We start from the raw sequence: 12,555 nt of genomic DNA on the forward strand, positions 1-12,555 counted from the left end.
CTCTGAAAGTCGTGCTTTGTCAGTCAGCTTCCCATTTCACAGCTTTTGTCCTTCCGTTTTGGAGAAGGTGATGGTGGGAGGGGGTGAGGAGAAAGAGGGAGGGGCAGAGGGTCTGAAATAAAAGTGCAGGCTTCCCTGGAGCTGGGAAGTGGGGCGGCCAGGCGGGGCAGGGCCGGAGACACCGTACTGCAGGCACCACGCCGTCCATGGGGTGGACGGGGCTTAGAGGCCGCCGTTGCAGAAAACAAAAAGGCCCCCAGGAGCGGAGAGGAAGAAGGAAGGGCAGACGGGCTCCACCTCAACAAGCCGCCACCTCCAAGTGGGCAGGGGGACACTCCCACGGCCAGCCCGTGTGCTGCCAGGAGCCGCCCAGCCTCAGCCTGCCTCTTGGCCAGACAGGACGAGGGCAGGAGCCCCCCTCAATCCCAGGGGGAAGCTCTCACAGCTGGGTGTCTGCAGACGTAAGGGTCAGCGGGAGGGGGAGCCGCAGGGGGCAGGGGCATGTGCTGGTGGAGGGGTCACCCGAGTGGCAGGCTGGCCTCTGTTCTGGGCCCCGAGGAGCCAGGCGGAGGCACCCACCTAGCATAGCAGCTGGCCTCAAAGGGAAACACAAAGACCAATTTGGTAATGGTTTCTGTCAGTTTGGCACAAGAGAAAGGAAAGGAAGAAGGGGAAAGACTGGGCGGAGGTGCAGGTGGGATGGGGAAGAGGTGTGAGAATGGGTGATTGGAGGATTGGGGGGGGGGGGGGGTGAGCTCACTGACACTCCCCACGGGACCCGAGTGTACCCACAGCACCTCTGGGGTCATGTCAGCGCCTCGCTCACCTGAGGTGTGGTTACCTGGGAGTGGGGTGGAGGGGCCGCACACCCTAAAGAGCACGGGACCCCTGCCTCTGAGGCCAGGTCCCTCTCCTTGCTGGGCCTCCCAGCTGCTTCTACTTCTAACTGGTTCTTCAGTGGACCCAGCCCCTGAGGGAGCTCAGGTGGGAGTTTTTGGCACACAGTAGGCCCAACTGGGGGACCATGCAGTTTGTCAAAACTGGGGCCTCAGCCCAGGCAGCCCCTGGCCTGCTATGAAGGGGACCGAGGCAGGGCAGGCAGACCCAGGCCGGGCCCGCCCTTACAGGTAGCTGGAGGGGACGAAGGAGTGGGGCCCCCGGACACGGCTCAGGTGGATCATAGCTCGGTCGTAGGCCACCTGCACTGACTTGCGGATGCTAGTCTTGCGACCTTCCAGCATCTTGAGCTTGTCCACGGTGTCTTCCACGCCCAGGGGCAGGACTTTATCTCTCGGAAGCCACTGCCTAAAATACAATCACAGTAAGATGCCTGGGCCTGGGTGAGTTGGTCCACGAGGGTGCCCTCAGCGCCTGCTTGCCCAGGACCAGCGCACAGTAGGGAAGGGACAGGCAGACTGGGACACCTCAGAAAGGAGGCCACCAAGGGACCTGTTTTTGCTGTCAGCCCCCTCTCTGCTCGGGAGGTAGTCAGGGCAGGAGCCAGGACAGGCCCGTGTGCTGCCTCTGGGACTGGCTGAGCCATCGGAGGGCTCCGGGCTCGCCCCTTGCAGAATCGGGGAGCTCTGCTAGGAAGTGGGGCTGATGCCAGGCATTAACGAACTGATCCCTGGGGGCCTGAACCTGGTACTTTATAAAAATATGTCACCCGGTGAATCCAACCTGTGGCTAAGAGCCCATCCTTCAGGTGAGATCCGAGTTTGTATCTTAGTTTGGACTGTGGAGCCCTGGCTTTCCTCGTCTGTATAAATGAGGATAAATGCAAAGTAATTCACATTAAGGACACCGAGGAAACATAAATGGCAGCCATTTTTATCATTATTATCATTCTCACTAGCTCCTCCTACCGCCTCATTCCATGGAAGCAAAGGGGAAGCTCCTGCTGGTGCTGAGAAGCCTGAAGTGCTCACCAGCAATGCGCAAGCATGCCTTGCAGTGGGCCCCGCGCCCAGCCCCTGGCCAGGACCGAGACAGAATTCCTGCAGCCACTGGGTGTTCAGCAGCTGATGGGCAGCTGACGGGCTCCCTGCTGGGGTCTCTCCCGGAATCACCTACCGAGAGGGAGCTGCCTGGCCCAAGGTTCTCCCTCCCCAGGGGCAGCCAGCATTCAATGTCTAGTTGGCCTGGGGGTACAAAGGCACAGCCTCAATTTCTGATTTGGCTACCGAGCCGCCCAGCTCCAGAGCTCCCCATAAGGTCAGCTGAAGCCTCTATGGCGAGAGCATCGCAGTTCAACATTTTCTTCTCCAATGCTGCGTCCCCCGTCCCCACAGCTCCCCCAAAGCTGCGTCCCTCATCCCACAGCTCCCCCCAATGCTGCGTCCCTCATCCCACAGCTCCCCCAATGCTGCGTCCCTCATCCCACAGCTCCCCCAATGCTGCGTCCCTCATCCCACAGCTCCCCCAATGCTGCGTCCCTCATCCCACAGCTCCCCAATGCTGCGTCCCTCATCCCACAGCTCCCCCAATGCTGCGTCCCTCATCCCACAGCTCCCCCAATGCTGTGTCCCTGATCCCACAGCTCCCCCAATGCTGCGTCCCTCATCCCACAGTTCCCCCAATGCTGCGTCCCTCATCCCACAGCTCCCCCAATGCTGCGTCCCTCATCCCACAGCTCCCCCCAATGCTGCGTCCCTCATCCCACAGCTCCCCCCAATGCTGCGTCCCTCATCCCACAGCTCCCCCAATGCTGCGTCCCCCGTCCCCACAGCTCCCCCAATTGCTGCGTCCCTCGTCCCCACAGCTCCCCCAATGCTACGTCCCTCGTCCCCACAGCTACCCCAATGCTACGTCCCTCATCCCACAGCTCCCCCCAATGCTGCGTCCCTCATCCCACAGCTCCCCCAATGCTGCGTCCCTCATCCCACAGCTCCCCCAATGCTGCGTCCCTCATCCCACAGCTCCCCCAATGCTGCGTCCCCCGTCCCCACAGCTCCCCCAATGCTGCGTCCCTCGTCCCCACAGCTCCCCCAATGCTGCGTCCCTCGTCCCCACAGCTCCCCCAATGCTACGTCCCTCGTCCCCACAGCTACCCCAATGCTACGTCCCTCATCCCACAGCTCCCCCCAATGCTGCGTCCCTCATCCCACAGCTCCCCCAATGCTGCGTCCCTCATCCCACAGCTCCCCCAATGCTGCGTCCCTCATCCCACAGCTCCCCCAATGCTGCGTCCCCCGTCCCCACAGCTCCCCCAATGCTGCGTCCCTCGTCCCCACAGCTCCCCAATGCTGCGTCCCCCGTCCGCAAAGCTCCCCCCAATGCTGTGTCCCTCATCCCACAGCTCCCCCAATGCTACGTCCCTCATCCCACAGCTACCCCAATGCTACGTCCCTCGTCCCCACAGCTCCCCCCAATGCTGCATCCCTCATCCCCACAGCTCCCCCCAATGCTTCGTCCCTCATCCCCACAGCTCCCCCAATGCTGCGTCCCTCATCCCACAGCTCCCCCAATGCTGCGTCCCTCATCCCCACAGCTCCCCCAATGCTGCGTCCCTCATCCCCACAGCTCCCCCCAATGCTGCATCCCTCATCCCCACAGCTCCCCCAATGCTGCGTCCCTCATCCCACAGCTCCCCCCAATGCTGCATCCCTCATCCCCACAGCTCCCCCCAATGCTGCATCCCTCATCCCCACAGCTCCCCCCAATGCTGCATCCCTCATCCCCACAGCTCCCCCCAATGCTGCATCCCTCATCCCCACAGCTCCCCCAATGCTGCGTCCCTCGTGTCCCTCGTCCCCAAGGCTCTCCCCCAATACTGTGTCTCTTGGTCCCACAGCCCCAGTAAGCCTCCTGAATAAAATTGCCATGTCAGAGTTTTCCCAGGGCATCTGGGCTCAGTTACTATTAACACTACTAATCGGTGTTGTTAGTAACACTAAGTTACTGCTAACATGGCAAGTGCAGGCCAGCTGCTGGCAGGTAGCGCCTCACCTGCGCCTCTGTGCATCTCTCAGCAACGCAGACTGCACAGCCCCTCAGCCGGCACCCTGCACCTTCCCAGCAGCAGCGCCCACTCACCAGGTGCGCTTGTTGTCAAAAAAGAGGACAAGGAAGAGCTTCTCTCCAGCCTCGGCCTGTTTCTGCTCTCCCAGCTTCAGCACATCCAGTGGGGGGACAGGGATGGGGACGCCATTGTGCAGGAGGCCCTCCCGGGGCATCTTGGGATCGATGATCTGGAGGTGGGAAAGGAGATGGCACTCAGCTGGGGGGTGGACGGGGTGAGCAGGGCAGCCCACCCCAGGACTCACCACCAAACCACCCCACAAACAAGCGACGGAGGTAGACTTCTTCCACGACTCTCAGTACCCCAAAATGGAGATTGACTATTTCCCCAGCTCTGTCCTAATCCTTTGGCCCTGCCCACCCAGTCCTTCAGCAGAGGGAGAAGCTTGCTCCCCGAACTGTCAGGGCCCGGAGCTGAAACAGAAGTGACGGGAGCCCAGCCTGGGGGAGGCAAGTGGGTGGGTGCCTCTGATGTCCAGCGCAGACAGGCAGACTCCTTCCTCCCAGTGTCCCTGAGAGGAGGGGAGTGGAGGCATTTTTCCTTTAGAACCTGGCAATTCACTTCGATGCTCAGGGCCTTCCCAGACCCCCAGCTGTGAAGAGGTTCTGCCTCACAGGGGCCCATCCTTCGGTTCTAGCCTAACAGCCTCTGGTTACCCACCGCCTTCTTGTCTGACTGTAACTCTCCCTGGTGTGTGGACCAGGTACATTTGTGGCACCTCCACGTAAGATAAGAGAGAAGCTGGAAGACTGAGCTTGGGTTGCTGGGAAGGGACAATGGTGTGGCTGAAACCAGGGCCACTGGACTAATGAATCCTCAAGGCTGCATGCGGCACAAGGGCAGGGGCTCGGCGAAATGCCCGGTAATCAACCACCAGTTCTCCAGCGTCATGGAGCACCGACAAGCCACCAAAGCTCCTCACTAGTCACACGTGGCCAGCTCATTTCATCCTCGTGCTGATGCTGAGAAGTCTCGGACAGCTATTAACTGAGAGGAAACCACCAAGGACCGAAGGAGTTGTAGCTGCTTGAGGCCACGGCTGGGACTAAACCCAAGCACCTGAACCCGCTTGGGCCTCTGCTGCCCACTGCCTGCACACAGCCCCTCCTCCAGAGCAACTGGCTGGCCGTCGCGTGTGCTAAGGCCAGAGGGCCTTGGAAACCTCCTAAGGGAGCAGCTTTCTCCAGAGATGGAGCAATCTGAACTTCCAGCCCTGTCCCAGGGGCCTCTTCCACAATAAAGCGCTTTTAGTTACCTTCGGGTGTCGGCCAGCCTCTACATCCCTCTCGAGACAAGCAGCTGAAGGCAGGTGCTCTGGTTAAGAGTTTACTCCAAGGAAGAACCACACCTACCCTGTCCCCAGCTGTGTGATTTGGTCAAAACCCCGTCTCCCAGCCTGTCTGTCCCTCCTGGGACTGACGCTCAGGGTCCTAATGGAAACCAACATACAAGCCTCCTGAGCTTCCTCCATTACTCTGTTTCCCCTTGACTCAGCCATGCTGGTCATGGGCGGTGGGGTGGATGGTGAGGAATGTCCCTCAAGGCAGAAGCAAGGTGGGTAAGCTGCCGCTGAGGAGAGCTCTGCTCCCTTCTTAAAGCAGACAGAGGCAAATGGGCCCCCAAGTAATAAAGGACGGTCCATTCACTCAAATGTTATGCAGATGCAAAATGACATGGAGATAAAGTTTGTGATAAACTTTAACATAATAAATGTGTGCCTTCACTATTACAGCTGTAATATATAAACAACAAACAGAAGGAACACAAAATGCTTACAGTTGGCATGTTAGAATGGTGGGGATGTATGTGGCTTTTCTCTATTTTTCCAAAACTGCTTTAATTAGATACATTACTTTATAGAAAAGCAAAAACCATTACAAAAATCCTAAATTTAAAAACTGAATACCCACTATGGATGCAAGTACAGCTGATCCTTGAACACAGCTGTTAGAGACACCGACCATGTGTGCCGTTGAAAATCTTAGTATAGCTTCTGATTCCCCCAAAACTTAACTATATTTGTCTCTTGGTATCCATGGGGGATTGGTTCCAGGACCCCTGTGGTTACCGAAATCCAAGGATGGTCAAGTCCCTTATACAGTGAGCCCTCTGCATCTGCAGATGGGAACCCTGGGTCTACAGAGGGCCAGCTGTGTGTTTATTGAAAAAAAATGCAAGAGTGAGTGGACCCACACAGTTCAAACCCATGTTATTCGAAGGTCAACTGTACACATTTAGGTAAGCACAGTAGAGTATAAACCAAAATAACACAGATTGTGTTCAGGTGATTGGATTCAGGCGATGATTGAATTTCTTTAATCACGAAAGAAAATGTATCATTAAGAAGGTAATTAGAAAAGAAAAAAAAAGATTAGTTTTCGTGGCTTTTTTTTGCAGTGACATTAAAAACAACAAAACCTGCGCAGCCTTGATCACTTCTGCAGGGACCAAGCTGGTAGTCTCAGGAAGAGCAGGGCCCGGAGCACTGGGAGGACAGGCCTGGGCCCAGCCTCCTCAGTGCCGGATGACAGCATGGATCCCAACGCCTGCCACTGCTAAGGCGGTGAGACAGGCCACCTGGGTTCCAGTGGGGCTCCAGCAAGGTGTATAACCTTGGAGCTGTGGTTTCCTTGCCTGTCCAGTAAGGCTCTTACCCTCCTTTAAGAGGCTGCTGGAAAGAGCCACACACATGAATGAGCTCTGGGTGCACGCACGAGGTTGGTGGTGGTTCTCAAACTTGGCTACAGATCATCTGGGAAGCTTTTAAGAAATAGTCATGTCAATCTGGCCTCAGAGCGTCTAATGTGGTAGTTCTGAGATGGACCATCAGTATCTGCATTGTTTAAAAAATTCCCCTGGACGATTCTGACAAGCCCCAAAGGTTAGAAGCAGCATCTTCCAGGGCCAGATGGACATGACCTCCCCAATACATAAAGAGCTCTAAGAAATAACAATCAATTATAAAAATAGAATTTTTAGCTACTGCTGGTGGGAGTATAACCTGGAACTTTCTAAAGGGCAACCTGGCAATTTGTATCAGAATTTGTATCGACTTTGCCTCAAGAAGGCACTCCTAAGAATTCCCTGTAAAGAAATAATCAGGGATGTGCACAAAGGCAAAACCACAATATTTCTTGCTGGTTATTTATCATAGTGAAAAATCCAAAACAACTTAAATGAGCAGTTAGGGAATGGTTAAAATAAGGTAAGTACATGCACAGGACTGAAGACAATGCAGTCATTAATGTGATATTGATGAAGAGTATTTGAAGGCATGAGACATGCAAGCGCATGGTATGCTGTTAAGTGAAAGGGAGGTTAAACAGACCATGGTCTTAGATATGCACATATCTTTTTTGAACCAAAAAAAAAAAAAAAAAAGACTGAGTGGATATACACCAAGGTTACCTCTGAACAGACGGGACTATAGGTGATTTTGAACTCAGTGGCTCAGAACACAGGCATCACACATTTTAAGCTCTAACTCAAATTGCAACCCTGCCATTTAATAGCTAGATGACAAGAGTAACAAATGGATCCTCAGTTTTCCCCCATAAAAATGAAAATAACCATACCTTCCTCAGTATTCCAATTAGCATGACAAATGTTTAATAAAACACCTAAGCATGATTAGCAGCTTTTAAGATTCTCTATAATGAGCACATATTAGTTTTAGGCATTAGCAAACAAATCCCTAAGAGCTCTAGTCTCTGTTTTCCCAAGCTGGGAGCCTTGCTGGTTTGACCCACCCAAGGCTGGAAGGCGCCCTGACTCCCACCACACTCTGATGGCTTGATCCAATCAGATAAGCCCCTGGGGCAAGGCAGGGGCCAGAATCGCCCAGGGAGGGAGGAGGGTGGCATCTGGGGCAGACTCACCAAGGCAGGGTAGGAGGGATAGCCTCGGCACTTGGCCCACACCAGCTCCAGGGGCTCCAGGTCTCCACGGTCTTCAAAGGGCATCAGGAGGCTTCTGCCTGGGGTGGGGGAGGGGAGGAGACAGTGCCCAAAGGGAACTTGGAATTTTGCCCAGGCCTGCCTGTGGCCTCCATTTGACTGGGGCAGCCTAGGAATGAGTCAGAAACATCCCCTCCACCCTTCCTCTTCCCTGCCCCTTCCTTGGAAGCTCTTAGACTAGATTAGGGGTTGGCAAACTTGGTCGATAAAGGGCCAAGAGTAAATACTTTACGTTTGTGGACCACATGGTCTCTGCTGCAACTACTCAACTCTGCTTTGCAGCAAGGAAGCAGCCATAGATAATCTGTAAATGGATGAGTGTGGCTGTATCCCAATAAAACTTTATTTTTGGAACTGAAATTTGAATTTCTTGTAATTTTCACATATTACAAAATATCATTTTTTTGGTGTGTTTTTTCAATCACCTGAAAACATAAAAACCATTCTTAGCTCATGGGCCCTACATACTGTGCTGACCTCTGGATAGCGCTCCTTGGAAAACGTAACTGCTTCATTACCAGGGCCCCGGGAGAAGAACCATCACGCGGCTTGGGCAGAGCCACAGACCGCTCCCTGGACCTCCAAGTGGAGTCCTCACGATGGAGGCTTCATGGAAAAAGACGCCTGGGACCGACTTCGCAGTAAAACCACTTGCTAAGTGAGTTCTTTTCTGACACGGCCACACCTGGCCACAGGTCACCTGGATCACAGCACTCAGCAGGGCCAAGCAGGTCTGCAGGGCCTTCCCCTGCCTACTTTTATCAAAGCTCCCACTGGGTGTCTACCCGGAGTTTCCTCTGTTCTGCACCCAATGCACTAGCACACATGGGTGGGCGCTTTACAAAACATCTAACACACAGAGGAGCCGCCCTTCCCCTCCCCGTCACTATAACCGGGGAAACCAAGGAAAAAGGCCCAAATCTCAGAGTGGACATTATGTTTCTAAGGGAACATTACCATCCCCACTTATGATTTCTTAAAAATGTACTACTAATAATGAGGTATTGTTTCTACCTATTGAGTCAATAGCAATAATAACAAAAAGATAACACCCAATTCCGCAGAGGCAGGCTGAGGGAACTGCAGACCAGCCAATCCTCCCAGAATGCAATTTGGTGTAAGTCTCAAGAGCTATAAAAAAAAGTATGAACCATCTGCTCCAGTAAATTCCTTCCCTGGAAACTTAGTCGAAGAAAATAACTTTAAAACCAAATAAAAAGATTTTGAACAAAAATATCGGTTTACTATGTATAAACTCGGAAATAATCAAGTGTCTAACAATTGAAGGGTTAAAATTTTTTTAATCTTTTTTTTTTTTATTATTCTCACGCAAGGACATTTTTCCATTGATTTTTAGAGAGAGTAGAAGAAAGTGGGAGAGAGAGAAACATTGATGTGACAGACACATCAATTGGTTGCCTCCCGCACACACTCCCACCAAGGCTGGGAGCCTGCAACCAAGGTACATGTCCTTGACTGGAATTGAACCCGGGATCCTTCAATCCTCAGGCCAACGCTCTATCCACTGAGCCAAACCAGCTAGGGCTGAAGGGTTAATTATAATGAACTGATTGAAAGATACATTGTTCTAGTGATGAAGACATATAAAGATTATGTCGATATGAAGGAAACACTGAAAAAGGGAGAATACAGAAGAGCATGTGTTTTAGGTTAGCATTTTGTTAAAAATGTGTCTGAAATGTGTAGAAGGCAACACAGAAATGAAGACAACTATGCTAAGGTGATGAAACAGTGGGAGGTCAATTTCCTTCAGTAGCATTTTAATAAGTATGTGGTTTTAAAAATAAGAATAAAATATCAAAATGTCACCAGCAGAAGCACCAAGTACATGCCAATCCTCTCCTAATTTTGTATCTAGATGTGAGCCTTGCCTCCTGGGTGCTGACAGTCGGCAGTAATGAAACACGCAGGCTTGCATTCATAACACATACAAGAAAAACAGGGAGGCCAAGGGAAGATAACGCGGCTGGGAAAAGGAAAGAGAAGAGAAGCCCTGCAGCCTGATGAGAGCTTTTAGGACAGGCATCCAGAGAGCACACAGCAGGCATCCAGAGAGCACACACCCGCATCTGCTCATCCTGAGCAGCACCCAGGCCTCTCCTCGGGCCCGCCCTGCCCTTTATTCCCTCCGTCTAAGGAGAAAAGACCCACGCATTTCACTGTTTGGACCAGCTGCAGTGTGTGTCATGAGAAGGCTGGAAGCACTGGATCACATGAAATGACAGGTCACGTGTGTGATTCAGGGATCCAGGCTATCACCGATGACTCCAGGGAGGGAAGACAGGCAGTATTTACTGAGATTACAAATGCACACTTCCTTCAGCGCCGCCACTCCACTTCTATAGATACACCCCCCACAAATACAAAATGATCCATGTACAAGGTTGCTCACTGCAACACTCATTATAGCACATCAGTGAGAACAATCGAAATGTGCATCTGTAGAGAGCTGGCTAAGTACATGATGCACTCCTATATAATGGGACATTAGGCAGACGATGAAAACCACCGAAGGATCTCTAAAGATATATTATTAACTGAAAAGAAAAAAGCATGGTTTAGAGCAGGGGTAGGGAAACTTGTTTCTGCCAAGGGCCACCTGGATATTTAAGACACCATTCGCAGGCCATACAAAATTACCAACTTACAAATTAGCCTGCTGTATTTGGTCGAACATTTAATTAGCTCCCCGCTAACGCCTTGGCAGGCCCAGACCAAATGACTGCGGGCCTTATACGGCCTGCGGGCCCGACGGTCCCCAGCCCCGGTTTAGAGGGGCACATGCAGAGTAGGCTTCTCTAGTCACTCTCCTACACGTACAGGAGTTTTGGCTTGTGTGTGTAAGGGTTACACCTGGAAAGACAAAAGAAACTGCCAGCAGTGGTTGTCCTCAGGAGGGGAGCACTGGTTTTCCATGACACACCCTTTTATACCTTTCTGATTTTTGTTACCATAGGCATCTATTACCAATTCAAATTTAAGATGAATTGGGGGGAAAATAAAAATGACTATGAATGACCTGGGAAGGAAGACCCTGCCCAGTGCCCAAGGATTTCGAAGAGCTCACAGTCTAGGCAGACCACAGAGCTGGTTCTCCGGAAGGCCCATCCCCACCCCCAAATCCATCTGTACATTGCTCCTCACCTGAGCCGCTGTAGTCAGAGTCTCCGTTCACACTTTCCAGGAAGGGCACTCGAGACAAGGCTGGCTTCCCACGGCTGCGTTTGGGGGGCACCAGACCACTGCATACAGAGCAGGGAGGGAAGGGGAAGAAAGGAGCAATTCAATGACTAACACCCCGACTCCTGCTCCCTAATGGCTGACAGGAGTGGAGCTGCATAAACCCTGCAAGGAGAATGGTTTCTCACCTTCCCCTAAAAACTCACACTAAGCCATGATACATTTCAGAAAGTTCCCATGAGGCTTGGAGGAACCATTTCCCCCATGTGAAAGGACTGAACCTGGCAAGACGTGCCCGCGGGCCCTTGGACTTCATCCAGAGCAAAGCTCATCCCAGGCAGCTTGAGGAAGGCCCATCTCACATCTGCCCAGAATTCTTTGCTCTGTGGCTCATATTGCTTGTTCTTTAGAAATCAATTTACTTTTTAGAGGTATAAAAATCTGCCTCTTTCCCAAATTTTTTAAAGGACTTGTCCTACTTCTTTAATTAGAAAAGACATTTTTAAATTGGGAAAAATTCCACTTCTCACTGTCACTTTATGTGTGTGAATTTTTCTTAGACAAAGATGGATTTTTTTTAACATGGCTACTGTAAGGAGATTAAAAAAATTAGACAAAGACTAAAGGTAATAAGCAAAAATGAGAACAGTAATACCAGAGTAATGGTATAACTTGAACCCACAGAGGCATCAGTATTTTTAAGTAGCTCCCAATGCAATTCTAATGCACAACCATAGTTGGGAGTCTCTGCTAAAAATAATGTGCCTAGGGCTTTCTTTCCAGCCAAACTTTAAAAAATATTACCACTATAGAATTTTTTCAACTAAAAAAGTGCTTAAAAGACAGGCCAACAATTTGCAGAAGAACAGAAATGCTAAGAGACCTCTGGTGGGACAAGAGGCGGCCAGGGTTAGGACTGGCTGGTTTATTGAATCGGACTGTCTGTATCATGTCTAATACAGAACACCTGCACAACCAGAACTCAATGAACCATAATCCTTCAGTAAGTAGTAGGTTGGGAGTTTTTTTCCTGCTAGTCAAAATGAAGGCTTGTTTGGAAAAACACAAAGAACACCCAATTCACATTTAGGCTTCGGTTCCCACTCACCCTACAAAAATCTGTCACTGAGCCTAGAGACTCTGAGGCCTTATAAAATAGAAGGTACTAGTAGTTTTATTAGGAAAGCCTCTCCAAGTTCACATCATGGATCTGAGAAGACATCTTCAAATACAACAGAAGAGGGCCCAGCAAAGTGATTAAGAGATTAAACTGGGGAGCCAGACTTCCTGGGTTCAGAACCCAGCTCTTTACTCAATAGTTCTGTGACCTTGAGCAAGTTACTCAACCTCTTTGATGCTCGTGTCCCCCATGTGTTG

General features: G+C 51.5%; 1 protein-coding gene across 3 annotated transcripts in view; it reads right to left on the reverse strand.

Annotated features, from left to right (window-relative positions):
- Positions 1-6: 6 nt before the first annotated feature.
- Positions 7-12,555, reverse strand: part of BRPF3 (bromodomain and PHD finger containing 3) — a 36,631-nt gene continuing 24,082 nt past the window's right edge. For 2 of the 3 annotated variants that reach the window (XM_079780384.1, XM_079780383.1), the window contains exons 10-13: positions 11,143-11,240; positions 7,900-7,997; positions 4,036-4,190; positions 7-1,305 (exon numbers count right to left, since the gene is read on the reverse strand). In XM_079780384.1, coding sequence (XP_079636510.1) covers positions 1,122-1,305; positions 4,036-4,190; positions 7,900-7,997; positions 11,143-11,240 — 535 coding nt within the window. In that variant the 3' untranslated portion in view covers positions 7-1,121. The remainder of the gene's footprint in view (positions 1,306-4,035; positions 4,191-7,899; positions 7,998-11,142; positions 11,241-12,555) is intronic. The other variant, XM_079780385.1, reaches the window with a different exon arrangement.

The sequence above is a fragment of the Cnephaeus nilssonii genome (genome assembly GCF_951640355.1).
Source record: "Cnephaeus nilssonii genome assembly, chromosome: 9".
Lineage (NCBI taxonomy): Eukaryota > Metazoa > Chordata > Mammalia > Chiroptera > Vespertilionidae > Cnephaeus > Cnephaeus nilssonii.